The sequence below is a fragment of the Mandrillus leucophaeus genome, unplaced genomic scaffold (genome assembly GCF_000951045.1).
Source record: "Mandrillus leucophaeus isolate KB7577 unplaced genomic scaffold, Mleu.le_1.0 Scaffold51, whole genome shotgun sequence".
Lineage (NCBI taxonomy): Eukaryota > Metazoa > Chordata > Mammalia > Primates > Cercopithecidae > Mandrillus > Mandrillus leucophaeus.
Genome location: NW_012105475.1, coordinates 2,968,507 through 2,994,834, shown reverse-complemented (window position 1 = coordinate 2,994,834; position 26,328 = coordinate 2,968,507). Strand labels below are relative to the sequence as shown.

The 26,328-nt window shown below is 47.2% G+C and overlaps 1 protein-coding gene across 1 annotated transcript in view; it reads left to right on the top strand.

The window, feature by feature from the left end:
* The first annotated feature begins 438 nt into the window (after positions 1 to 438).
* EMILIN2 (elastin microfibril interfacer 2) overlaps positions 439 to 26,328 on the top strand; it is a 37,273-nt gene continuing 11,383 nt past the window's right edge. Inside the window, exons 1-6 of the mRNA XM_011996355.1 lie at positions 439 to 632; positions 4,634 to 4,809; positions 10,168 to 12,093; positions 13,914 to 13,977; positions 20,234 to 20,455; positions 25,669 to 25,994. Of these exons, the coding sequence (XP_011851745.1) occupies positions 439 to 632; positions 4,634 to 4,809; positions 10,168 to 12,093; positions 13,914 to 13,977; positions 20,234 to 20,455; positions 25,669 to 25,994 (2,908 nt within the window). The remainder of the gene's footprint in view (positions 633 to 4,633; positions 4,810 to 10,167; positions 12,094 to 13,913; positions 13,978 to 20,233; positions 20,456 to 25,668; positions 25,995 to 26,328) is intronic.

Sequence of the window (26,328 nt, the reverse complement as noted above, 5' to 3'; positions counted from 1 at the left end):
TCAAGGCGCTTACAGTCTGGCAGGGAAGACAAACACAGAGTGAGCAAACACAAGTGTGAACTGAGGTGTGTTAGGAAGGAGGTCTCAACTTGAGTCAGTAGAAGCAGTCTTTGTGGGGGTGACGTCAAGTGGAGGTACTCTCATTTTATCACATTTTAACAGGGACACTTCCAGTCATATGGTCCCTGGACACTGACACAACTTTTCCAGGCCTTTTTTTTTGATACCTTCCTTCTCATTAGAATCTCCTGGGCCAGTCCAGTGTCTTGACACAGTGGCTGAACCCATAAAAATGGGAAACCCTTGTTTCACCTCCAAAAAGGGTTTTAGAGGAAGAGGCGGGGGAAAGGAGACTTGGCTGGAATGGGGGAGAGTTCACAGGGGTGAGGCGACAGGGCAACAGGCCCAGGGTTACAGCCCCAAGGACCGCCCCCGCCCATGCCCGAGGCAGCTGTGGACGGGGCTCTCCAGAGGGCTGGGGAACTATCACAGTCACAGCCGAGGCTGGGAAGGGAGCCAGGGCTGCAGCTCCTGCTCCGCTCTGCAGTCCACCCCTCTAGCGCCGCCCAGCCCCGCTGCCTTAACTGTTCCTCTGGCTGCGGGTCCCTCGGCTTGGCCACCCCCACGCTGCAGTTAGTTGACTGATTCTGGATCCAGTGAGCATCTCCCGTGTGCTCGCAGCCCAGGGGCCCCTGGGGATGCTTGGGCCGCCTGCCTCTGTCATGTCCCCTGCCTGGTCCTCTGGCTCCTAGGCCTAATACGAGGGTGGCTGATTCCCTGGAGGGAGGAAATGGAGCCTGGATCTGGGGCTTCTCCACTCTGGCTGCATTTGACAACGACTTGGGGACTTTTAGAAAGGTACGAGCACCCTCCACCAATTAAGGCACAATTTTCCTGAAAATTTCTTGGCATTTTCTAAGCTCACTGGCTATTTTCCTGCAGTGCCTTAGGTGATGAAGAGGCTGACCCAGAATCCTCCTTGGTTGCTCCCCATCCTCTAGGGAACCTTCTAGCTGGCTACTGCCTTAGTGGGAACCCCTTTCTGCTGGGAAAATCCCAGTAGGGATTTGGGATTGGACAACCCTTTCATCTCCCCCTCCCCCTGAGCTCCCTCCCAACTGAGCCTGAGGGCTGACTAGCGCGCCCAAGGCCACCTCTGAGATCCAGCCTCGTCATCACCATGCGACATCCCTAGGGAGCTTTCCCACCGCGGGAGGTGGCTGCTGACGGGTTCCAGCTGTTGGTGCCAGCCGGGAAGGCCTCTTCCCCACGCTAGACTTGAAAACTTGTCAGGAGCGCCTCCACCTGAACTCCCTTGGCCAGAAACTACAGCAGGCAGATCAGACGCCGAGCAGGAGTGGGGAACATGTGTAGAGTGGGAGGGGCAGGGGCTCCAGGGAACTTTTCTGCATTAGGAGCTGGGGAGCTGGCCCCAAAATAAAACTGCCTTGAAAGAAAAGAACAAAGTGTGTTGGCACAGCAAGGCCTTTCTTCTGCTCTGGGGCGTGACGGAGGTCACAGCCCCCTGCTGGGCTGGACTGGGGGCCGTTCCTCTTCAGTGGGCACAGGAGTGTGCTCTGCCCGGCCTGGCTCGGCCTCCTCTGAGGGCGTTTCATGCAGGCCTGGGCCGTCATCTCCTGGCAGATGAACAAAACCCGAGAGCAAACACATTTCACATTCAGTCTGAATGCTCAGAGGAACCACGTTTTTCTGAGATTACACATTCTTCCGGCATTATGCTCTACTTAACGCAAAACAATCCAGTGCAATGATGCTTTCTTCCCTTTTTACATTTTCGAGGACCACACAGAGGACTCTTGCTAGGTGGTGGTGGAGACCAAGGGCTGGCGTGTCCCTGGCCACGGGTGGGATGCTCAGGAATGGGTTGGCGGAAGTGGGGGTTGCCTACCTTCTTACTCAGCCCTCAGGGCCTTCTGGAACATCTCCAGGTAGGAGTGCTTCCTCAAACGTAAGGCATCACCCGAGAGAAGGGCTGTTCGTGTGGGGTGCAGGGAGGACACTTGAGTTCAGCGGCCCTGCCCCTTCCAGGCTGTTTGAACTTGGACAAGTCACTTAACCCCATGAGCCTCTGTTTTCTCACTTGTGAAAAGGGGAAAATGTATAGTAGGGCCTTGGTGGAGGTGGACAAGAATGAGAGAAGGAAGAGCCTGGAAGGAAGGTCTTGTCCCCTCCTCATCCCCCCAACCCCCCGAGCAGCCCTTGTTTTTCCATTTTACTGTCAGGCTTCCTCTTCAGTTTTCCTTGGAAAAGGCTGTCTGGAGCTTTCTAACATCTGCATGCCTGGCCGCCACCCCAGACCCCTTAAATCGGAACCTCTGAGGGTGAGACCCAGGCATGGGTATTTTTTTCACAGTTTCCGGAGTGATTCTGATGGCTCAAGCTAAGAACCACTGCCCGAAAGACCAAGGCAAACAGGCCAGGCATGGTGGCTCATGCCTGTAATCCCAGCACTTGGAGGCTGAGTTTGGGGGATCACTTGAGGCCATGGGCTCGTGACCAACCTGGGCAACATAATGAGACTCTAACTCTTAATAAAATAAAAAATTGGCCAGGCACGGTGGCTCACACCTGTAATCCCAGCACTTTGGGGGGCCAAGGTGAGTGGATCACCTCAGGTCAGGAGTTCAAGACCAGTCCAGCCAACATGGTGAAACCTGTCTCTACTAAAAATACAAAAAATAGCTGGGCATGGTGGCAGGTGCCTGTAATCCCCACTACTTGGGAGGCTGAGTCAGGAGAATCACTTGAACTTGGGAGTCAGAGGTTGCAGTGAGCCGAGATCGCACCATTGCACTCCAGCCTGGGCAACAAGAGTGAAACTCCATCTCAAATACACAAATAAATAAAATTACCCAGGCATGGTGGCTGTAATCTCAGCATTTTGGGAGGCCGAGGTGGGAGGATTGCTTGAGCCCAGGAGTTTGAGGTTGCAGTGAACCATGATCGTACCACTGCATTCCAGCCTGGGCGACCAAGTGATACCTATCTCTACAAAACAAAAAACACAAGAAAAACCAAAGGAAACAGGGACTGTGGAAGGTGCTAGGAAGTCTAATGGGCTTGGTGGGTCCTGGCTGTCAGCAGGGCCCTCTTGGGATTCTGCAGGGTGCCTGGCCAGTCCCAGCGGGGTCGATCCTATACCCAGGGTGTAATTGTCAGGGTGTGGCCCTCGGGGAGGATGTCAAAGGTCCAGCACATGATTTGTGCTTTCCTTAGGGAGGTAACTTTGAAGTCCATGTGCCACAGGGCTGGTGCTTGGGAGGGAATAGATTTGCTGGGTAATCCCCCTGCTGCTGTTGTCCCGCCTCCCCCATGGGCAGCTCTCAGCAACCCTGAAAAAGTGACACTCAGCCTGTTGCTTTCTGGGAATTGGCTCAAGAAGAAGGCCAGCTGCTGGTGCTGGTGTAAGAAATGAAGAGGAGCTGAAGAGTTTCAAGAGAGATGATTTCCAAGGCAGGAAATCGCAATTGGGCTGAAGAAGGGAGGCCCCATCCTGTGTGGCTGTGGTTTTTGCCTGTGCTGTGAACAGGGGCAGCTGTGGGGGCTGAACTCCTGGTTCCATCCCTGGTGAGCCCAGGGCTGCGGGGCTGTCGAAGTCTGTTGTGGGCCCAGGCCCAGCCCTGAGTCTGGAGGACTTTCCAGCTCACTGCAAAGCTCTCTGTGTAATATCTCAGGGCATGAGGGAATGTGCACTGTCAATAGGACTTTTTGAGAGCTTCCAATCCTGCTTCCTGATTTCTGTCACTGACAGTATGAACCAGGGCATCTTTGTACAAAAGCGAACACAAATAGTGTGAGCTGCCACCTCCAAAAGCTGGGGGCCACCCCTGCTAGTATCAGGAAAGTGCAGCAGTAAACACACAGACATGATGGAGAGCAGGGAGCAGGGCGCCAGGAATGTTTCTTTCTTTTTCTTTTTTTTGAGACAGTCTCGCTCTGTCGCCCAGGCTGCAGTGCAGTGGAATGATCTTGGCTCACCACAACCTCCGCCCTCTGGATTCAAACAATTCTCGTGCCTCAGCCATAGCTGGGACTACAGGCACACGCCACCACGCCTGGCTAATTTTTGTATTTTTTGTAGAGACAGGGTTTTACCATGTTGGCCAGGCTGGTCTCGAACTCCTGGCCTCAAGTGATCTGCCCGCCTCGGCCTCCCAAAGTGCTGGGATTACAGGCGTGAGCCACTGTGCCTGGCCAGGAATGTTTCTTTAAAACACAAAACAATCGCTAGTGACACAAACAAGTCCCCACAAACTGTGAATTGTAGAACAGATGATTGGTGATGCAAAAGCTCAGTTTGGGGGCTGAAAATTGTCCTTCTCAAATGGGAGTCTTGGTGGAGATTTTCTAAGCTGTGTGTTCCCCTTGCTGGGAAACAGGGGTGCTCAGGGCAGGTGGAGGATCGGAGAGCCCCTGCCTTCCTGAGGCTGATCTGAGTTAGGCTGAACTCCCCACAGCCAGATCTGAACTGAGGAGACTAACATCCCCTCTGGGCCAACCTGGAGAGCAGGCAGGGTCCTGCATGTGCTGAATCCTGTTTATTTGGGTCTAGCGCTGGAAGATGCTTGTAATGGTAGCCGATAAAGAGAGATGCCATCCCTTGTGTCCACAGGTATCGAGTGAACTTCAGACCTAGGTATGTCACTAGGTATAAGACAGTGACGCAGTTGGAATGGAGGTGCTGTCCTGGCTTTAGAGGGGGAGATTGCCAAGAAGGTCCCAAAGAGCCCGTGAAGACCCTCCAACCCACGCCCGCTCGGCCTCGAAACAGCTTGAAGAAAGCCACAGGTAACTTCTTATTTGTGCTGTTACGTATGGCCACCTTTAATATTTCCGGTGCTCCTTCACACAACGGGATTTGTGCTTTACAGTGATGAACTTTGAGTGGCCTACAAATAACACACATAGATGCCTGCAGTAGCCACACGTGACAAATTTATTCGTAGAAGCAGTAGCAATTGTAAGACAAACTTCCTTGCAAGTGAATTGCTTTGCTAGGGCCAGCTTGTGAAAGCCAGTGCCTTAAAAATCAGGGTAGGAAATGCCAGTGGGTTCAGGCTTGTGTCGCCTGGAGGCACAGTGTAAAGAGATTCAGATGTAATGATGTACTGTTTGTTTTTACTGGAGTCCATACATCTGAGTTTAAGGGGGTTAAAATTGTTTTTTATTTTTTATTTTTATTTTTTGAGATGGAGTCTCGCTGTGTCACCCAGGCTGGAGTGCAGTGGCACAATCTCGGCTCACTGCAACCTCTGCCTACCTGGTTCAAGCAATTCTCCTGCCTCAGCCTCTAAGTAGCTGGGATTACAGGCGCCCGCCACCACACCCAGCTAATTTTTGTACTTTTGGTAGAGACGGGGTTTCGCCATGTTGGCCAGGTTGGTTTCAAACTCCTGACCTCAGGTGATCTGCCCATTTCGGCCTCCCAAAGTGCTGGGATTACAGGTGTGAGCCACCGTGCCTGGCTATCACTTCATCTTTTTAAGTTCAGTCACAATAAATGCAGCATAGTTTTCTTATGAAATTAGATGCTTAAATGATATTTTGCCATGAGGTGTTCTCAATTTTGAAACTTGTAGTGCTTCCCAACGTTGTCTGTAAAAATAGATTTTAAAATGCTTTAACTACAAAAGTAATGCATATCAATTAAAGAATGTTTATAAAATATAGGAAAAATATTTAAGGATACATAATCTCATGACTAAATGAGAACTACTATTGACATTTTGTTACAGAACCTTACTCTCTTTCCTATGTCTGTACATTCATTTTGTTAAAAATTCATTCACCTCACAAATATTTATTGAACTTCTATATCTGTCAAGCTCTATACTGGGTACTCGGAATAAGTGAGAAAAAAGGCAGACAGAGTCCCTGACTTCATAGAAGGCAGACATTAGACAGTAATTACAATAATTCATGACAGGTACTGGGATGGGGGAACATGTTATGGGGGCTGGTGGATTGTAATTGTTTATTTTTGTTTCATTTTAGTTTTTGTTTGACAGAAGTTTAAGCATATTGTAGTTTAATAAGCTGAACAGCTTTATAAGGATGAATAGGAAAAACAATGATCACCCTCAAACCCTTTTTCCTCATTTTCCCTTCTCAGAGGTAGTACTTTAAACTCTTCAGATGAATCTTTTGGAATTTACCTCCACATCTATTGATTTCTCATTATGGAAGGTGAGAATTTAACTCCCTTTCATCCACTCAACACATGGCTCCTATCCCCCCATCCCTTCCATACAGTTAGGCCGTATTCTTTATTTATTCAGTATTCAATGTTTACATTGTAATAACTATGTAGATAATGTTTATAGCTGAGCCATGTGGTGTACTGTGAATAGGTTTTCTTTCCTACACAGCTGTTTGAATCCTTACAGTTAATCATTGTCTTATGTTTTTCCTTTGCTTGGTTTTCTTTTTATTGCTATTTCAACCCAGCTCTTCTCTGGTTCTCTAAATGTCCCCTCCATATGTTCAGACACAGTAGTTTCATCTTCTTGAAGAAATCTCCTTTGAGCCTTCTCACTTGCCCTACCTGGAGGGGACATTCTCTTTTCCTGTAATCACCCAAGGATCTTAACTTACCCCTCTCCTACTGAATTCCCTGTTTCCTGTGTCACCTGCTCCCTCTTTCTTGGTTTATCCCCTTGCTTTGCTTGAGCATGTCCTTTAGTAGCTTCATGAGACAATTATATGGGAAGCAAACTTTCACCACTTTATAGTATGAAAACTATTTTTTATTCTAGCTTCAGAAATCTAGGTCAGAAATCAGTTTCCTTCAGAATTTTCAAAATAGTGCTCAGTTTTTCTCTGGCCTCCAATATTGCTGTTAAAAAAAGACCAAAACTCTTCTGACTCCCAGTTTTTTGTGTGTGACTTGAATAGGTTTTTTTGTCTCCCCCCTCCTTTTTTTATCCTTTTAGTGGGATTTTAGGAAGGAGTAAAAAGAAATGCTTATCCTCTGATATATATGTTTGAAAGTTTGTCCCCTCCAAATCTCATGTTGCAATGTGATCTTCACTGTGGGAGGTGGGGCATCATGGGAGGTGTTTGGGTCATGGAGGTTGATGCTTCATGAATGGCTTGATGCCCTCCTTGCAGTAATGAGTGAGTTCTTGCTCTGTTAGTACACATGAGAGCTGGTTGGTTGAAAGAGCCTGGCACCTTCTCCCTTCCCTCTTGCTCCCTGTCTTACCATGTGACACATTGGCCTCCTCTTCATCTTCCATCATGAGTAAAACTTCTTGAGGTCCTGACCCGAAGCAGATGCTTCTTGTACAGCCTGCAAAACTGTGAGCCAAATAAACCTCTTTTCTTCACAAATTACCCAGTCTCAGATATTCCTTTATTTCAACACAGAATGGACGAACATATCCTGAATTCTCTGTCATTATTAAAAAACATACTATTTTTGCAACTTTTTCTGTTTTTAGAGACAGGGTCTTGCTCTGTAACCCAGGCCGAGTGTGGTGGCATGATTATAGCTCACAACCTTGAACTCCTGGACTCAAGTGATCCTCCCACCTCAGTATCCCAAAATGCTGGGGTTACAGGCATGAACCACTGCACTTGACCTGGAACTTATTTTTTACTGAATAACCTATAATGGACAACCTTCCATGTCATGAAATATTCTACAATACCACTTAATGGCTTGAGAGAATGTGAGTTATTGAACAACATCCTCTACTGTTGGTCACTTAGGTTGTTTGTAATTTTTCACTATTATAGATAATGTATGAATATGCATCTTTTCCTATGAAATTTTTGTACTCATTTCTGACTATTTACTAGAATAAATTTCTTGAAGTGTAATTGTAGGGTCAAAAGATTCTGAGTATTTTGATATATATTGCCAAATTATCCTTTGAAAAAAATGCAATTTGCACAGTCACCAGTGGCATATGAGCAAAGCATTTCCTTATATCCTCAATCTTTTCCCCTTCGCTGCCCTTTGTTTTGTTTCCTTTGCTTAGAATAGCATTTCCACTTGCATATGATTCAATAACTTGTTTCTTTCTTTAGTGTCTTAAGAGAGAATAAATAGTAAGGAAAACAAGGTGTTCTTTTTAGTTCTCTGCAAAAAGAAAGATTCTTGGGAGTTTGGATATCTGAATTTCAGATTTGGTTTTACTACTAATGATTTTAATAAATAATAGCTACTACTATGAGCTTGTGCAAAAGTTCAGAGGAAGAAAAAACAATGATCATTGAATTCAAATATCTATAGCATTCTAAATGAATTTCCAATGTTTTCCAGTGTAATGTGTTAATGCATTTTATTTAATTGCAACCTATGTTGTGTTTGACTTTTTCTGCTTTATATGATATGTCTCACTATAGTTGCCAGGTTTGTCAGTGTTAACCTCTTTCAGTATTTCTTTTTTTTTTTTTGAGATGGAGTCTTGCTCTGTCGCCCAGGCTGGAGTGCAGTGGTCGGATCTCAGCTCACTGCAAGCTCCACCTCCCGGGTTCCCGCCATTCTCCTGCCTTGGCCTCCCAAGTAGCTGGGACTACAGGTGCCCGCCACCTTGCCCGGCTAGTTTTTTGTATTTTTTAGTAGAGACGGGGTTTCAAGGAGTTAGCCAGGATGGTCTTGATCTCCTGACCTCGTGTTCCGCCCGTCTCGGCCTCCCAAAGTGCTGGGATTACAGGCTTGAGCCACTGCGCCCGGCCAGTATTTCTTTTCTTTCTTTTTTTTTTTTTTGAGACAGGATCTCTCTGTTGCCCAGGCGGGAGTACAGCGGTGCTATCTCGGCTCACTGCAACCTCCACCTTCCTGGGTTCAAGCGATTTTTCTGCCTCAAGCTCTCTAGTAGCTGGGATTACAGGCACCCGCCACTACACCTGGCTGATTTTTGTATTTTTAGTAGAGATGGGGTTTCACATGTTGGCCAGGCTGGTCTTGAACTCCTATCCTCAAGCAATCCACCCGCCTCAGCCTCCCAAAATGCTGGGACTACAGGCATGAGCCGTCATGCGCGGGCGCAGTATTTCTTGTATCCTACTGTACTCAGGGCATAGTTTGTTTCTTATTGTCCTATTGCTGCAGGTTTCGATAGTCCCCTTTTTATTTATCTCTATGTCTATCAATTTATTTTTGTTTTATGACTCATCACTATCATTCGCCCCCTTATTATTAAAAATTAATAATTTTTTCTTTCTTTTGGATTGTTTCCTTGGTGTTTTCTCAAAATAAGATTACCCAAAATTCAGTGTTTGCATTCTTCTTTTTTTTCTTCTTTCTTCTTCTTTTTCTTCTTCTTTTTTTTTTTAAAAAAGATTCAGGGTCTTGCTATATTGCCCAGGATGCCCTTGAACTCCTGGGCTCATGCCAACCTCCTGCCTCCCTAGTAACTGAGACTACAGGCACACACCACCTCCCTGACCAACCTTCAATATTTGTATTCTTTGACTTAGTGAATCTTACTATATATGGTCAGATGGTGCTGTTGTTAGGAGACACTGATGGAATAGTTGCTTTATCTCTCTTGTTTTTTGTCTCCCAAAGTGCAAGCAGGGCTAAACAATGTCTATGAGACTCTTCGAGCACAGAGATGTTAATAAAATTAAAAGAGAAAACATTCAGGCACTGCTTTGAGGGTGAGGGTAGCATCAGATGATATGATATCATATGATATCACCATGCAACAGCTAATGAATGGGTGGATTTTGCTAAAGTGACTTCTTGTGGTTTTACTGTATATAGTCAACTCTTGGGGTGTGGCTGCGGTTCACTAATATGGGAATGAAGTGTTCATATGATAAAGCAGATAATGAATATTTCTCCTCAGGGTGAAAGAGACCATTGGTTATCTAATTGGAGCCATGTACATATTATTTTAACAGCTCTAGGAGGGATTGTACCCCTTCTTTATAGATGAGAGGATTATAGTTCACAGAAGTTAGTTAACTTGCTCAAGAACAAACAGTAAATAGCAGAGCCAGAATGCAAGTAGAGGTCTATTTGACTCCAAAGCCCTCTTTTCTACTGTACCACAGTAATTACCTACAATTGTGTAGTGACCTATAAGTGAAGGTGTACGTGTATTTTGTAGGCACCCTGTTTATTGTCTTGGCAGAATCTGGCTAAAGGTAGAAAGTATTCATTCATGTCCAACTTTATCTTTGTAACAGATAATGAACCCAGCCAAGTCTCAGAGCCCAAGAAGACTTTGTCCCCAACTGGTACAGCACAACCAAGCCGGGCGTTAGATCCAAAAGAGGGGCCCCAGGAACTTCAGGAAAAGAAGATACAGGTGCTAGAGGAGAAGGTTCTCCGACTCACAAGGACGGTTCTTGACCTCCAGTCTTCCCTTGCTGGAGTGAGTGAAAATCTCAAACATGCCACTCAGGATGATGCCAGTAAAACACGGACACCAGGGCTCAGCAGCCAGCACCCCAAGCCTGACACCACCATTAGTGGAGACACAGAAACGGCCCGGAGTCCTGGCGTCTTCAACACTAAGGAATCTGGCGTGAAGGACATCAAGTCTGAATTGGCTGAAGTCAAAGATACTCTAAAGAACAAAAGTGACAAGCTGGAAGAGCTGGATGGAAAAGTGAAGGGCTACGAAGGGCAGCTCAGACAGCTCCAGGAAGCAGCCCAGGGCCCGACGGTGACCATGACAACCAACGAGCTCTACCAAGCCTATGTGGACAGTAAGATCGACGCCCTGAGAGAGGAGCTCATGGAGGGCATGGACAGAAAGCTGGCTGACCTGAAAAACTCATGTGAGTACAAGCTCACTGGCCTCCAACAGCAGTGTGACGACTATGGGAGCAGCTACCTGGGAGTGATAGAGCTCATAGGGGAGAAGGAAACAAGCCTGAGAAAAGAAATAAATGACCTCCGAGCCCGGCTACAGAAGCCTTCAGCCCAGGCAAACTGCTGTGACAGTGAAAAGAATGGTGACATTGGTCAACAGATCAAGACGTTGGACCAGAAAATCGAGAGAGTTGCTGAAGCCACCAGAATGCTGAATGGAAGACTGGACAATGAGTTTGACCGCCTTATAGTTCCAGAGCCAGATGTGGATTTTGATGCAAAATGGAACGAACTTGATGCAAGGATCAACGTGACGGAGAAGAACGCTGAAGAACATTGCTTTTACATTGAGGAAACCCTTCGGGGGACCATTAATGGAGAGGTGGGTGATTTGAAGCAGCTTGTTGATCAGAAAATACAGTCTCTGGAAGACCGTCTGGGGGGTGTTCTCCTACACATGGCCAACAACACTGGTGCAGAGCTCAGGCCCCCAGGGGCAGCAGCCCTGCCAGGAGTGTCAGGGCCAGGAGATGAGCGGGTCATGATGGAATTAAACCACCTGAAGGACAAAGTTCAATTTGTTGAAGACATTTGCCTGCAGAACGTCCAGGGAAAGCCTCATGGGATGGAAGGTGCCTTGCCAAATAGGGAAGATCGCGCAGTGCGCGACAACCTGCACCTTTTGAAATCTCTCAACGACACCATGCACAGGAAGTTTCGAGAAACCGAACGAACCATTCAGAAACTTCAACAGGATTTTAGTTTTCTTTATTCTCAATTAAACCACACAGAAAATAATGTGGCTCATCTTCAGAAGGAAATGAGCAATTGTAGAGCAGGTGAAAATGCTGGCGTGGGTGGGTTCACTAAGGGGGGTGAGCAAGAAAGGACAGTGGACACCCTGCCGTCCCCCCAGCATCCCATGACTCATTGCTGCAGTCAGCTGGAGGAGAGGTGGCAGAGGTTGCAGAGCCAGCTCCTCTCGGAACTGGACACTTGTAAGGAAAGCATGCAGGGGGTCCAGAGGGAGGTCTCCACGGTGGAGGGCAGGGTGTCTCATATGGAGAAAACTTGCAGCAAGCTGGACTCTATCTCAGGAAATCTTCAGAGGATCAAGGAGGCGCTCAACAAGCATGTCAGCAGCCTGTGGAACTGCGTCAGGCAGATGAACGGAACACTCAGGTCGCATTCCAGAGACATTTCTGGCCTAAAGAATTCAGTCCAGCAGTTCTATAGCCACGTCTTCCAGATTTCTACTGATTTGCAAGATCTGGTCAGATTTCAACCATCAGCAAGTAAGTTGAATCTTACAATTCTATTTCTTGTATTTCTTTGCAGCACGCAACAACATTTTAAAAATAATTTTTTGTTCATTTTTGATTTTGTTGAAACTTCATCAGGTAAAAATGTGACAGTATTATGCTAGATTTTGGACAGTTCACGGAACGAACTAAATGCCATCAGTCCTACCCAAATGTGGTTCCTAGATTGGTGCCTGAATTATTTGGTGCTGGGTAGCAATGACATAAATATATTTTCTCAATGTTAGTATTTAGGAACTTCTAAAATAATTTGACAGGCCGGTCGCAGTGACTCAGGCCTGTAATCCCAGCACTCTGGGAGGCAAAGGAGAGTGGATCACCTGAGTTCAGGCATTTGAGATCAACCTGGCCAAAATGGTGAAAACCCGTCTCTACTAAAAATGCAAAAATTAGCTGGGTGTGGTGGCATGCGCCTGTAGTCCCAGCTAGTAGGGAGGCTGAGGTGGGAGAATTGCTTGAACCTGGGAGGCAGAGGTTAAGGTGAGCCGAGATTGCATCACTGCACTCCTGGAGCCTGGGCAACAGAGTGAGGTACCATCTCAAATAAATAAACTAACAACATTGCAGTGTTTAAGCACATGATCTATGTATTTTACAAAAATATCAGTTCACAACACATTGAAAATAAAAAAGGAAAACTGGTTCTTCCCACAGACGGATGGCAAAACATGATCTATAGAATCAGGTTGGTGAGCTCAGAGTTGGGGTCAGATTTTTGGCATAACAGCTTGGGGCAGTGGATGTTGTCCTCTCTTCTACCTAGGGAGTCTCCTACGTACCTCTCTTCAAGCATCACTTTTTATCTGTGTCATTATCATCTTCAGGGCTTAGCTGATGGCAGATAGGATGCTGTCGTATTTGTTTCCAGACACGACTGTGGATGAGAGCAGTTTAGGGGCAGGAACTATCTAAAGCTCCATAGTGCCTGGATCCAGGAAGCTCAGCAGTAGTGCTGAGAGCAATGCTAGCTACACCTTAGGCACTCAACAAATGTGTGTTGAATGAATGAATGAATGAATAATATATGCAATAAGATTTTTTGCTACCTGGGGGTGCTAAACGCAGCCTCCTTGAAGGACAGAACTTCTCTTGTACCTGGGTTTATACTCTGAGACAGCCTCAGACATGAGCCAGCCCTCTCTAGTTGGAGTCCGGGTGTGAAAGGAAGGAAGAGGGAGCTCGCGTTTTTGAGCACTTTCTATGTACAGCTCCGGCTTAGTCCCTTCAGGGGGACTGAATTCCATCACGGCCTCACAGAAAGGCTGTTTTCCAACAATGAAAATGTGCCCGAAGTCATGTGGCTGTTCAGTGGGGGAGCCAGGATGGGAACCAGGCCAGGCTACATCCAAGAATTATTTTCTTCCAGTCCGGCCATGATGACTGTGTGTCTCCCAGAGCTGAGTGCAGACTTACTTGGTCCACGGGGACTTGTTGAGGGGCCTGCTTTGTGCTAGAAGGAGCCTATTTCCTGACCTCCCTGTCCCTGTTTTCTTTTCTCCCTTCCTTGCCTTTGGGACTTTTACCTCCCTGACCTGGTTCCGCTCTGGGTGACACAGGCCCTTGCACAAGGAACTGAGATTTTATGGCCTCTGTGAGCCTTGGGATTTTATGATCAAGTCCCAGATGTGACATAAAACCCAAGGCAGGGCAGGCTAGAACATGGGAAGCAGGCAAGCTCTGGCTTGGCCAGGGAGAGCCACGGCCAGGTCCTGGCAGCTCAGGAGGGTGGAGAGGGTCCGAGGTAGGTAGGAAAATGCCCTGGATGTCCCCAGAGCACTGTGCTTATCTTGCAGATGAGGAGTCACCTAGGCCCAAGAGGACCAGGAATCTGGCCCCCACCCCAGTGTCCGGCCTGCTGTACCTCACTATTTATAACCCAGCCCTTCCCCCACTCCAGGGCCACACAGCTCCTCTATCTCTGGAATGTTGAGTAGAGGTCACAAGACCATGTATGTGTTCATAGAATGATTGTCCCTTGTGGTGACAACGCTGTCTGGTCTGTGTCTTACGATAACAGATTGAATCAGATATTTCCAGTTGATTTGGAACTCGCTGGTGGCGTGGGAAGCTGTGTTAACATTTTCACATTTGTCTGTTGCAGTAGGAGTTGGGGGTGAATCCTTTTAAAAGAGAATGTGGCTTACAAAACATGATCCCTTTGGACTGAACTCATTGTGGTGAGTGTAGACTGCATGGAGTTTTGAGAATTTCATTGATTGGAAAAGAGCCAGAAATAAACAAGCAGAGCCTCCTCTGCCCTTGTCTAGCATCCAGGTCTAGGAGACCTGGAACCTGAGTATCAGAGGGACCTGGGAGAATCTGGAGCTAAGGTCACCATGAAAGTGACATGTCAATCAGTTAAAAGTCAACAGAATGTTTATTGAGTGCCTACCATATGCAAGGCTCTTGGGGGACCTGGAGATAAGTAGGTATAATCCTTAGTCTAAAGCATTTGCAATCACAGTGGGCAAGAGACTCAGGTCTGCAGAGTGAATGAGATCATAGCGGTTGATCCCTTTAGTTCATAAGGTCTTATTGAGCCCCTATTATATGGTGGGTAATGGCTGTGTTGGGGAGTATGTGGATAAAAGACAGTCTGATGGGGAAACAAGCAGACAGATGGTCACAGGAATTGGGGTGTGCATGAGACACCTTGGGTGTTCTGAGAAGCACCCACAGTGGAAGTCAGGGAGGGATTCTCAGGACAGAGCCCTGAGCCGAGCCCTCAGTGTAGGTGTTTACCCAGCAGAGTACAGAGTCTGATGGGGTGAGGAATGAGGTGAGATGAGAGAAGCTTCCAGGAGGAGGTGTTACTGGATCTGATTGAGGGATGGGTGGGATTCAGAAAGCAGGAGGGGAGGACATTGTGGATTAGCTATTTATTGCTTTATAACAACCCATTCCAAATCTTGCTGGCTTAAAACAACAAAGATGTATTAGTTTCCATTATTCTGTAGGTCAGGAACCCCGGCAGGGCTTGGCTCAGCGGTTCTTCTGCTCTATGTGGCATCAACTTGAGTCGCCCACTCAGCTGCATTTGGCTTGCGGTTGACTGGAAGGTCTGTGAAGACTTGGTCATATGTCTGGTGCCTCGGTACTCCTCCACCTGGCCCCTCTCTCTCCATGTGGCCAGCCGGGGCTTCCTCACAGCATGGCGGTCTCAAGTAGTCAGACTATGGCGACTGTCAAGGGAAAGTGGAAGCTGCTGGGCCTCCCACAGGCTAGCCCAGAGCCGGAGCAGCATCACTGCTGCCACATTCTATTGTTAAAGCAGGTCTGCTCTTGAAGGGTGATGTGGCTGGTATGTTTGGGGAAGGAAGGGGGATTAATGGTGGTCACGATATCTACCACAGTGAGCACAGGTGCAGAGGTGAAGATGTGTGACAGTTTTGGACCAGTAAGCAGATCGCCAGACCAGGAACACACACTGTGGTGTTTCTACTTAGCCTGTTGCCCTCTTCACAGATCCTGTTTCCTTTGGAAGCATCACTGAGGTGAGGCTGAATTATCCAAGAAGCAGCCAATAGGGGAGAAGAAGGGTCTTCAACTGATGCTTAAATAGATCCAAGTCTCTTTCGTGTCCTTCTGTTAAGGGCAGGTGTTCTTCCTTGGGCTTAAAAGGGATTCCTGAAATTATATGCACACACATATATATATAGACAGCATATATATAGTATATATATTGCATATAATATATAATATATATTTTATATATATAAAAAAACTTTTTTTTGAGATGGAGTCTCCCTCTGTTGCTGGGGCTGGAGTGCAGTGGTGCGATCTTGGCTCACTGCAATGTTCACCTCCCGGGTTCAAGCGATTCTCCTGCTGTAGCCTCCCAAGTAGCTGGGATTACAGGTGTGTGCCACCACATCCAGCTAATTTTTGTATTTTTAGTAGAGACAAGGTTTCACCATGTTGGTCAGGCTGGTCTCGAACTCCCGACCTCAGGTGATCCACCCACCTCAGCCTCCCAAAGCGCTGGAATTACAAACATAAGCCATTGTGCGTAGCCAGATATATATATTTGAGGCAGGATCTTGCTCTGTCACCCAGGCTAGAGTACAGTGGTGCAATCACAGCTCACTGCAGCCTCAACCTTTCTAGGTTCAGGTGATCCTCCCACCTCAGCCACCCAGTAGCTAGTACTACTGGCACGTGCCATCATGCCCAGCTAATGTTTTTTTTTGTTTTTTTTTTTTTGAGATGGGTTTTCCCATGTTGCCCAGGCTCGTCTCATAACCCTTGGACTCAAGTGATTCGCCTGCCTCAGCCTGGGATTCAGGCATGTGCTGTAATTACGTGTGCTGGGAATTACAGGCATGAACCAGTGCGCCCAGACAATTTTTTTGGAGCAGGGGGTTGGGGGACAAAAGGTCCACACGTCTGGGCACAGTGGCTCAGGCCTGTAATCCCAGCACTTTGCGAGGCTCAGACGGGTGTATTGCTTGAGCCCAAGAGTTTGAGACCAGCCTGGGCAACACAGGGTGTCCCTGTCTCTACAAAAAACACAAAAAAATATATACTTTTGAGAAAACGGTCCAGGCAGAGGGAACAGCATTCTCAAGGGCTATGAGGAAGCTCTTTTGAAAAGCCCAGAATACTGGTATGGCCAAGTGTATAAGCAAAGCAGAAGGTCATGGGCAATGAGGTCAAAGCGACGGCAGGAATGAGATCACGTGGGCTTTCGAGGCTGTGACAAAGGAGCTGGATGTTAAGTGCCATGAGAAACTATTGAAGGATTTGGGGAGTGATTACTTCCATTGAAATCTCAGCTCATCCATGCTTATAAACAGTGGATGATTAACTAGTGTGCTGGACTTGGTAATCACTCAGGAAATATTACCTATTACTTAAACCTTGCATCCCCTAGAATGGATGTTTAATCTATTCATGACTGAACTTTTCTCCCTTTCTCTACCTATAAACCCCCAGGCCTCCAGCCTTAGAAGAGTGAGAGAGGGCCTGTAAACACAGCAGACACAGGGTGAGGGGCCCTGGTGGCTCCAGGGATGCTGTAGATGGCCAGCCACGGGTTTTTTTGTTTGTTTGTTTTTCTTGCTTTCCCTTTTTCTTCTTTTTAAAATTAGGGTTCAAATAGACAGTATAAAAAGCTTTAGAAATGGCTGGGCCAGTGGCTCATGCCTGTAATCCCAGCACTTTGGGAGGCCAAGGCAGGAAGGTCACTTGAGCACAGGAGTTCAAGACCAGCCTGGGCAACACAGTGAGATCCTGTCTGTAGAAATGACAAATTAGCTGGGTGTGGTGGTGTGCACCTGTGGTTCCACCTACTCAAGAGGCTGAGGCAGGAGGATCCCTTGAGCCCAGGAGTCTGAGGCTGCAGTGAGCTATGATCGCACCACTGCACTCTAGCCTGAGCAGCACAGCATAATCCTGTCTCTTAAAAATAAAAAAAAAGCGTGGAGATCTCCCTTTTCAGCATTCACAGCTTCATGTATCTCATGGATCAATAGTTTTGTTGAGCAGAATCTCATCACTTATGAACAAATTAGGTTCTAAATGGAAAGGAGGCTCGAGGCCCTTTACTCCCTATACGGTGTGGTCACGGATTTGAGCCCTCCTTCCCAGATGGACTCACTTCCATTTTCACAGGTGCGGGGAGCATCGAGCCTTCAGCCTGTCTCAGCAGGCACCCTCTTTAGTTCCTTTTCCCCAAGTTGTCCAGCGTTACCCCTACTCGAGTCTGAGTGACCCATGAGTGATTCACAGGGAGACAGCAGAGGCTGTCTCCATGCCTGGGACCCAGGATGCCCCAGCCTGCAGCCCAGTGGCAGCAGCATGTGCAGAATGGCGCAGCCCGCCCTCCCCAGCTGGTTTTAGCTTCCCCTGGCCCCACGCAGAGGCTGAGCCTCAGCTGAACCCCGCCCTCCCACTGTTCCTCTCCCAGTAGGGGAAGGAAGGGGTGCTGGTGGCGAGCAGGAAGGGTAGGCAGAGGGATAGAGCTGTGTGCAGGGGACTTCTCTTTCCAGATGTCACGCTTCCAAGAAGAGCCGGCCGACTTAGATGTCGGCACACTAGACATAAGAGCATCACTTCCTTTTTCTGTTCTCCCACCCCTTTCTGCTCATGTCTCTGAGTATTTTTCATCATAGCATTTCTTTTAGGAGTGCTGAAGGTTTCAGCCTACTATTTTTATGGAGTTATTTAAGTTATAAGAATGAAAAAGCACAGCCTTCTCAAATAACTAGTTAACCAGAAAGCCTGGCCAGGGCACTGCCTGATGCCAACATTCTGACCCCTTTGCCCCAACTCGAGATCAGCTGAGTTGGGGAGAGTTTAGGCCCAAGGCAGCATGATGGACTTAGGGTTTTATAAACATATAAAGGCTCAATAAATTGCTTATATTCAGGCCATAGGGAACTCCTGACAACTCGCCCCCTTTATCCTGTGGGCACCAGGTTTCTATGATGCTCTTCGGTTTGTATAAACTGCAGCTGCTTTTCTGCATCTTAGCCTTGAACTTAGAGCTGCAGTGTTCTGAGAACAGAGCTTTTCCAGAGCTGCGTGCATAAATGCCTCTGGGATCTTAAAAAACAAAAACAAAAACAAAAAAACAACAACAAAAAAGGAACTCCTGGGCTTACTCAGGAGATCGCTGTTCAGCAGGGATGAGGTGAGGCCCAGGAATTTGTAATTAAATTTGTGACTAAAACAAAAAACTGCTGGCTCTAGTCCTGGAAATTGAAGGCAGGCTACCCCAGAGGCAGTGGGATCTGCCCATCCCAGGTAAGCTGCGCCCAAAAACAAAGAGGAGGTAGCGGGGAGGGAGGACACAGAATGAACCACTGACTTTGACAGTGCACCAGGAGAAGTCAGTTTTGTGTGAGCCCACTTACAGACTCGATTCTGTTCCAGTTTTTGAGGTCTCTCCTGGTAGCTTATTTGTGTAGCTTTATAGTGAGTCTTAAAATCAAGCAGTATAGACCCTCCTATGCACTCCCATGTAAATTTTAGAATCAGCTTGTGAATTTCTTTCTCGCTATTTTTTTTTTTTTCCAGATGGAGTCTTGCTCTGTTGCCCAGGCTGGAGTGCAGTGGCACAATCTCGGCTCACTGCAACCTCTGCCTCCTGGGTTCAAGCAATTCTCCTGCCTCAACCTCCCGAATAGCTGGGATTACAGGCGCCTGCCACCATACCCCACTAATTTTGTATTTTTAGTAGAGACAGGGTTTCACCATGTTGACCAGGCTAGTTTCAAACTCCTGACCTCAGGTGATCCACCCACCTCAGCTTCCCAAAGTGCTGGCATTGCAGAAATGAGCCACCGCGCCTGGCCTAGCTTGTGAATTTCTAAAACAAATTTAAAAATTCCAAGTGCTGCTGATGCTCAGCTGGGTGAGTGCCTTCTCTGTTGGGGTTCCGTGATAGCAAATTACTTTCCAGCTCAAATGTATTGCCACGGATTCTAGCATACATGACTAAAGCTGTATTTATATTTCAACATTCACTAGTTTGTACTTTGCAGAAATTTAGACCCATATTCTGTATTTAGCCCTGTCCTACTGGTTTCACATTGTTAGGTCTGGATTCTTATCATTTTGGTGTCAATATGGTACCTTCTGCAGTGCAACCAACAGTGCTCCCTCTTGTAAGCTCAAGGGTTTTTTTTTTTTTTTTTCATTCAAACCAAATTCAAAAACAGCATTCATTTATTTATTTATTTACTTATTTATTTTTGAGATAGGGTCTTGCTCTGTTGCCCAGGCTGGAGTACAGTGGTATGATTATAGCCTTGAACTCCTGGGCTCATGCTATCCTCCTGCGTCAGTCTTCTGAATAGCCAGAACTGCAGGCACAAATTACCATGCCCAGGTAATTTTTAAAGTTTTTTTTTTTATCAAGACAGAGTCTGGCTATGTTGAAAGTGCTGGTCCTGAACTCCTGGCCTCAAGCAATCCTCCCACTGCAGCCTCCTAAAGTACTGGGATTGCAGGCATGAGCCACAGTGCCCAGCTCAAAAGCAGCATTGAGATGGCCATTGACTTGGAGTAGAACTATTCCAGGGAATGCACGTTTGCCTTCTCAGCTCCAGGGATCCTTTTGCATGCCTACTTGTCAGCCAGCTTGGTGGCCTGCCCTCCTGTCCTTCAGGGAAGACCAACACTGTTGCTTCGAAAAAGCCCGTTTGTCTAAGCTCACCCCGCACCCATTCGGCACCACAAGCCACAGTTTCTCTGAATTTTCTGATGAGTCCAGCATTTCTCATGCTTCAGTCCGTGATGGTATGGGGGTTATTTCCCAGGAACTAGAGCTTTGCCACTCAGCGGAGCAGTCAACTGTGAAAGCATCTTCCGTCCATCCACTTAGCTTTCTGTATGTCAGCACTTTGATGCTTTTTTTTTTTTTTAAAGTCTGAAGTCTTGATCAGCATCTTTAAAACACTTCAGCATTTGATCAGCAGGTATACCTTTTGGATGGCAGGGAGATCAGATTTCACCTTCACTGGACTTCTGATGAATTACACTTAACATTTGCACAGGGTTTTACAAATAGTGGGGCATTAGCGGGGCATACCCGCATCCATTGCTTCATCTGATTGGCATCAATTTCTGCCTGGATGACAGGAGGGCACTGCAGGTTAAGCCCGTTGCATGGACAAGGTTTCAGTGGCTTTCCCACAGCCAAGTCTCAGCCACAGGCTCTAACAGCTAAGGCCAGGCTTTCTCCAACAGCCTCTGCTCTGTGACAAGACACCCCTTAGTTGCCAAGAACAGGGCCAACCCTTTCCCCAGGTCTCCTCCTGCAGCCCAGCTGCTCAGGGCTCTTGCAGAAAGCAGGGCTTCCTGGAGACAGGAGGCAACCCCTGACTCCTTAATGAGCGAGGGTGTTAGTTCAGGGGGAAGACACTTGTTTTTTAGCACATCAGCCCATGAATTATTGGGGATTTTCTTAGGAAAGTCTTTGTTTTAGTAAAAGTTGAAATTGATGTTTGGTTTTGAAATTGACTTTCAATAGGAGCTTTCGAGGAGAGGGAATGGCCTTCAATCCCTACAGGTCAGGTTCACCCATGGTGAGGCTGTGACCCTATGCGACCCGTGCGGGGTGTCAGGCAGGCCTGGTGTGGTTGGTCTGTCCCTATCATTCCTCAGGAGTTAAAACACATGAGGAGCAACCCTTGGCTCTTATGAAGAATTCATTTCAAATGGTCCGTTCTTGAATTAGAAACACATGTTCAGTTCAGAAAGCAGTCGGCTGCTAGAGAGGTCTCTTTCCAGAATGAGCAGAGTGCTATCCAGCCTTTGTTAAGACTTGGTCATAAATGTGTGCGTTCGGCACCCCACGTGATGCTGTGGACTGAGCCGGAGCTGGGAGAGGCCAGGGCTGGGGGCACCCATCCGAATGAGACGTCGCTTTTTCATGTCTGTCTCTGCTGTGATGTGGCGGGCTGCTTTGGAGCCTTCAGCTGTCCACGGCACTCATGCACAGACTCCCCAGGGAGACCCACTGAGGATATTTGGCTCAAGCAGTATCTAGTTCATTCTTTTTCCTCTGCCTTCCACTAGTGCAACAAGTCTGGGTGTTGAGGGAGTAATGGATATGTTAAAATGGATTATAGTAAAAGACACAATGATCACTGTCCTATATGTATCAGAACTGCCTTGTTAGGACCCCAGAGTGGCAATTATTTTTGGCAAAATTAGGGTTCCCAAATTTAATGGCTGGCAGGAATTAGGGTGCATAGCCCACAGTGCCTGTCATAGATAGGTTCAGCCTTCTTTTATTCACCCAATACTAAAATTGTTCAGTGCCAGTTACCAGGCCTTGTGCAAGGCCCCGGGGATGGCAGAGAATTAAGATGCTCAAGTACTCATCAGTCAGCCAGAGGGGAAAGGTCTGAACCACAGAAAGAGCCCCCAAAGGTCCATGTTGCTTCCTGGTGCAGAGGCAGGACTGTTCAAGCCTGCTGGACCAATCCAAGAAGGCTTCGTGGAAGAGGTGGTTTTGAACTGGGACTTCAGGAGTGGGTGCTGTTGTGAGGGTGCTTCCAGTGAGGGTGCTGGAAGAGGCCATTTCAGGGGTGCACATGGCAAAGGCACGAAGCCAGGGAAGTCACATGAGAGCTGGGTACCAGTGAGCATACTGATGGCAGCCAAAGGAGGCGGGGGCTCAGAATGTCAGGCCGAGGACAGTCAGTCTGATTTTTACGAGAAGTGGAGAACGATGGAAGATTTTTGAGCAGAAAATAATATGATGAGAATGCTTTCTAAAGAGCATTCTGGAAAAGGTGTGAATGAAGGATCCAAGTGATATTTCAAAATTAGAATCAGCTGGGTCTAGCAACAAATTTGTGTGTGAAAGATTGGGAGGGGGTGACCAAAGGATAAGGAAGAGTAAAATAGGACTCCGTGTGCCTGGATGAGGGAGAACAAGGGCGGATTTCAGAGGCAAAGGGTGATTTGAAGGGTTGGTGGGGACAAGGAAGAAAATAAGGGCCAGTTTGGGTGGCCTGTGCTTTGCCATTTTAAGATGCTTTGCTGACTGTAACTTTTTGATGGTTGAAGGACAGAGGAAAATTGTTTCCCCCTGAGTTTTGAATGGAGAGACATATGCTTGGGCTGAAAGGAAGAAACTACTGGGGGAGGAAGGAAAGAGAGGTTGAGAAGAGAGAGGAGTGATGTCAGATGGAGCCGATCCAAGAAGAGCAGGGAAGGGTGGGTGGGGCTCAGGCAGAGGCGTGTGCCCTGGAGGCAGGCCAGCTTCTGAGCTGGGGAGACAGTGTCCAGAGAGGAGGAGGAAAGAAAAGGAAGATGAGGAGTTGACTCAAGTGTGCTTGGATTTGAGGGGAAAGGTCAGAAACAGGCCCTCAGTGTCTTCTACAATTATATTTTATAAAAATAAGTAAAATAACACTGAGAAGCTCATAATGAAAACCAGCTCCCCTGCCCCCTTCCCCATCCTTCTTCCCACGCCCCAGAGGCAGCCACATGTAACTCTTCCAGCTGTTTCTTTTCTTTGGTACTTACCTCTGTATTTCTAAATTGATTTATCAGCTTTTGACATTGCATATTGACTCCCCTTCCTCCCAATTCCCAACAGAGTTATCCTACAGTCAATATGCAACGTCTACGCTATGCTGAGCTCAATAGCTCTCTAAGATTGTGTTACTTTCCTTTTTTACTTTTCTCCTACGTGTTGCTTGTACCCTATGTGTCTATTTTGGAGTCTTCCTACCCTTGAACAGCCTCTTAATACGATTTCCTATATCATAAAAAGTATCAGATCATTTGTCAGTTCCAGTTTTTAAAAAATTGACCTCCTTCCTGGAATTCTTGTTCTTTCTGATCTAACCCGGACTGGTTATTCTCTAGACTTTTGCAATAAGGCTTTCAATCTGAGCCTGCCTTCACTACTATCCTAGAAATGTCTTTAACCTCTCTCCGCTTTCTTTACTCTGTTGCTTTTTCATTTTACTCCCTTGTTTCAGTAGTGCACATTTCCCAATACCTTTTTAAGAAAGGGTGCTTGAGAGATAGCATTTAAAAATTTTTAAAGTATTGCCTGTCTAAAAATATCTTTATTCTTCTCTTGAAATTGATGGGTATTTTTGCTGGGTATAGAATTCAAGGTTGACCATTATATTCTATCAATATTTGACATTGTTCCCTTCTCTTCTAGTTTCCAATACTGTTGAGAAGCCTGGTGATGCCTTCCTGATTTGCAATTTTTATATTTTTTTCCCTTGAAGTTTATAATAACTCCTTTTTATCTTCACTGTTCTGAATGTGGCTTGGTTTATTCCTTTTATTCAATAATTGTGCTGGGATCTTTCATTTCTTTCAGTTCTGGGAAGTTGTGTGTTTATTTGATAATTCTCTCCTTACCACTCCATTACCCCTACATACCAGTTTTTCTGATCTCTCTCTTTCTGGAAGGACTTCCTAGGTTGACCCTTTAATTTTCTTATGATTTCCTTCCTATTGTTCATCATTTTGTCATCATCTTCTATCTTCTGAAAGATTTCCTTGATTTTTGTCTACCAGCCCCTTTCATTGAAATCTGATTTTGGCAAGTGCCTTTTTAATCAGCAAGGGCTCACCCTTATTCTCTGACTATCCCTATTGTATAGCAAACAATTCTGGCATCTTGGATGCAGTGTCTGCTGCTTCTCTGAGGGTAGTATGTGTTTATTTCCTTGCACTGTGTCTGTCTCTTTAGAGTTCCTTTTCATTAGTCGGTGTGGCTTGCTTTGGTCCCTGTCGTTCACACTGGCGGCTTTCCTCCTACGTCAGGTGATTTTGACTTTGGTTCACATTTAATGGGGAGACACTAGATAGAGTTTCATGACTGTGGGCATCATTATAGGGTCAATTTGGAGAATCCTTCTATCTCCAGCTAGAGGTATAAGCAAGTGGCTGGGAGCTTAACAGAGGATGGGGACTGTGAGCCTCCTTATCAGGGAGCAGACTTTCACTTCGTGTTTTTAGACTGGTGTCTTACTCCTGTCTTCCACTGTAGCTGGTATCTCCATGGTTTTCAATCCCCCTGCCTCAGTTTCTCTAACCCAGCCTTTTTCAACCAGGGTTCCAAAGAGATGTAAACCCTGATGCCATTCTATTGTACGGAATGAACTAACTTCTCTGTATCTAGAATGGAATTAGCTCTGTATCATCCTGAGGGAAAATAGAGAAAGTAATCACCCAAATTGTTTTCTCTTGGGCTTCTCTGATGGAACATTGGTTAGGAAAGGCTGTTGGAGAAACCACCTCTCTCAGGGTGTTCTGGCAAACCTGCCTTTGTGGGTGGAGGGGGGGGCATGTATTTGATCTGCCATATTTATCTTAGTTTTATTTTTAAAATTTTGAGTTATGTGTACAGAGTAGATGTATATATGTATGGGGTATATGAGGTATTTTGATACAGGCATGCAGTGTGTAATAATCAGGGTAATGGGATATCTATTACCCCAAGCATTTATCATTTCTTTACAAACATTCCAATTCTACTCTTTTATTTAAAAATGTGCAAAAGATAATTGCTGACTGCAGTCACCCTGTTGTGCTATCAAATACTAGATCTTATTAATTCTGTCTAACTATATTTGAACCCATTAACCACCTCCACTGCCCTTCTCCCCAGCTTAGTGAGGCTGGAGTGCAGTGGTGCTATCTCGGCTCACTGCAACCTCCACCTTTTGGGTTCAAGTGATTCTCCTGCCTCACCCTCCCGAGTAGCTGGGATTGCAGGTGTGCTCCACTACACCAGGTTAATTTTTTTTTTTTTTTGTATATTTGGAAGAGATGAGGTTTCGCCATCTTGGTCAGGCTGGTCTCAAATTTGGGGGCTCAAGTGATCCCCCCGCCTCGGCCTCCCGAAGTGCTGGGATTACAGGCTGAGCCACCGCGCCCAGCCCGCTTAGTGAGTTTTAAAACAAAACTGGACAGCAGGTCAAGATGCAGTCACTGATTTTTGTTGGGTCCTAATCGCTGGGCTTTGGAGCTCTGGGCGTTGTGGGCACCAGACTGATGGGGGCGGGGGGATGGCGTTGCTTTGCCAGCGGTTCCTCAGCCAGACCCGGGTATTTTTAGGCGTCCTGTGGCCGGTCGGGAGGGGCTTCCTGGAGGGCTAGTTCCAGGAACGAATTCAAAGGAGGAAAGGGCGGCAGCTTCCGGCCGCTTCCCAAGAGGGCTGGGAAATGCGAATCGGGAGGTTCCTCCGTTGGAAGTCCCTTCGGCTGGCGACGTGGGCGCTGTGGCTGTGGCCCCCGTGGAGCCTGAGCCCTCTGCAGCCGGCGGGAGAGGCCGGGGACCCTGGGGGGAGCGTGGTTCAGACACTGAGGGGGTCGGTGGCATCAGGTCCCTTTCAGACCTTTGCGATGCTCCCATGGTGTCCGCGCGCTGTGAAACCGGGAATTGTTGGGTGCCGGAGCCAAACCGGTTTGGAGAGTGCAGCCGTCTACGCAGGAGAGGCTGGAAAACCCCCAGCCCTGGGCAGGGGTCCCTGGCGGCTCCCGGGTGACCCACGGCGCCCTCGAAGATGCAGGCGGACGCCCGCGTGTCCTGCTAGCGTGATGTCGCGGGGGTGGCCACGGAGTCCTCACGGGGACCCCACTCGCCGGGGCTCATGGAGGGGACCCCGACGGGGCGTTCAGGGCTGAGGTTTCCTAATCCCGTGTGTTTTCTTCTTTTCCCCGACGCCCAGCGGAGGAGCCCTCGGAGGCGCCCTCGCCCCCGCCACCCGCAGAGACC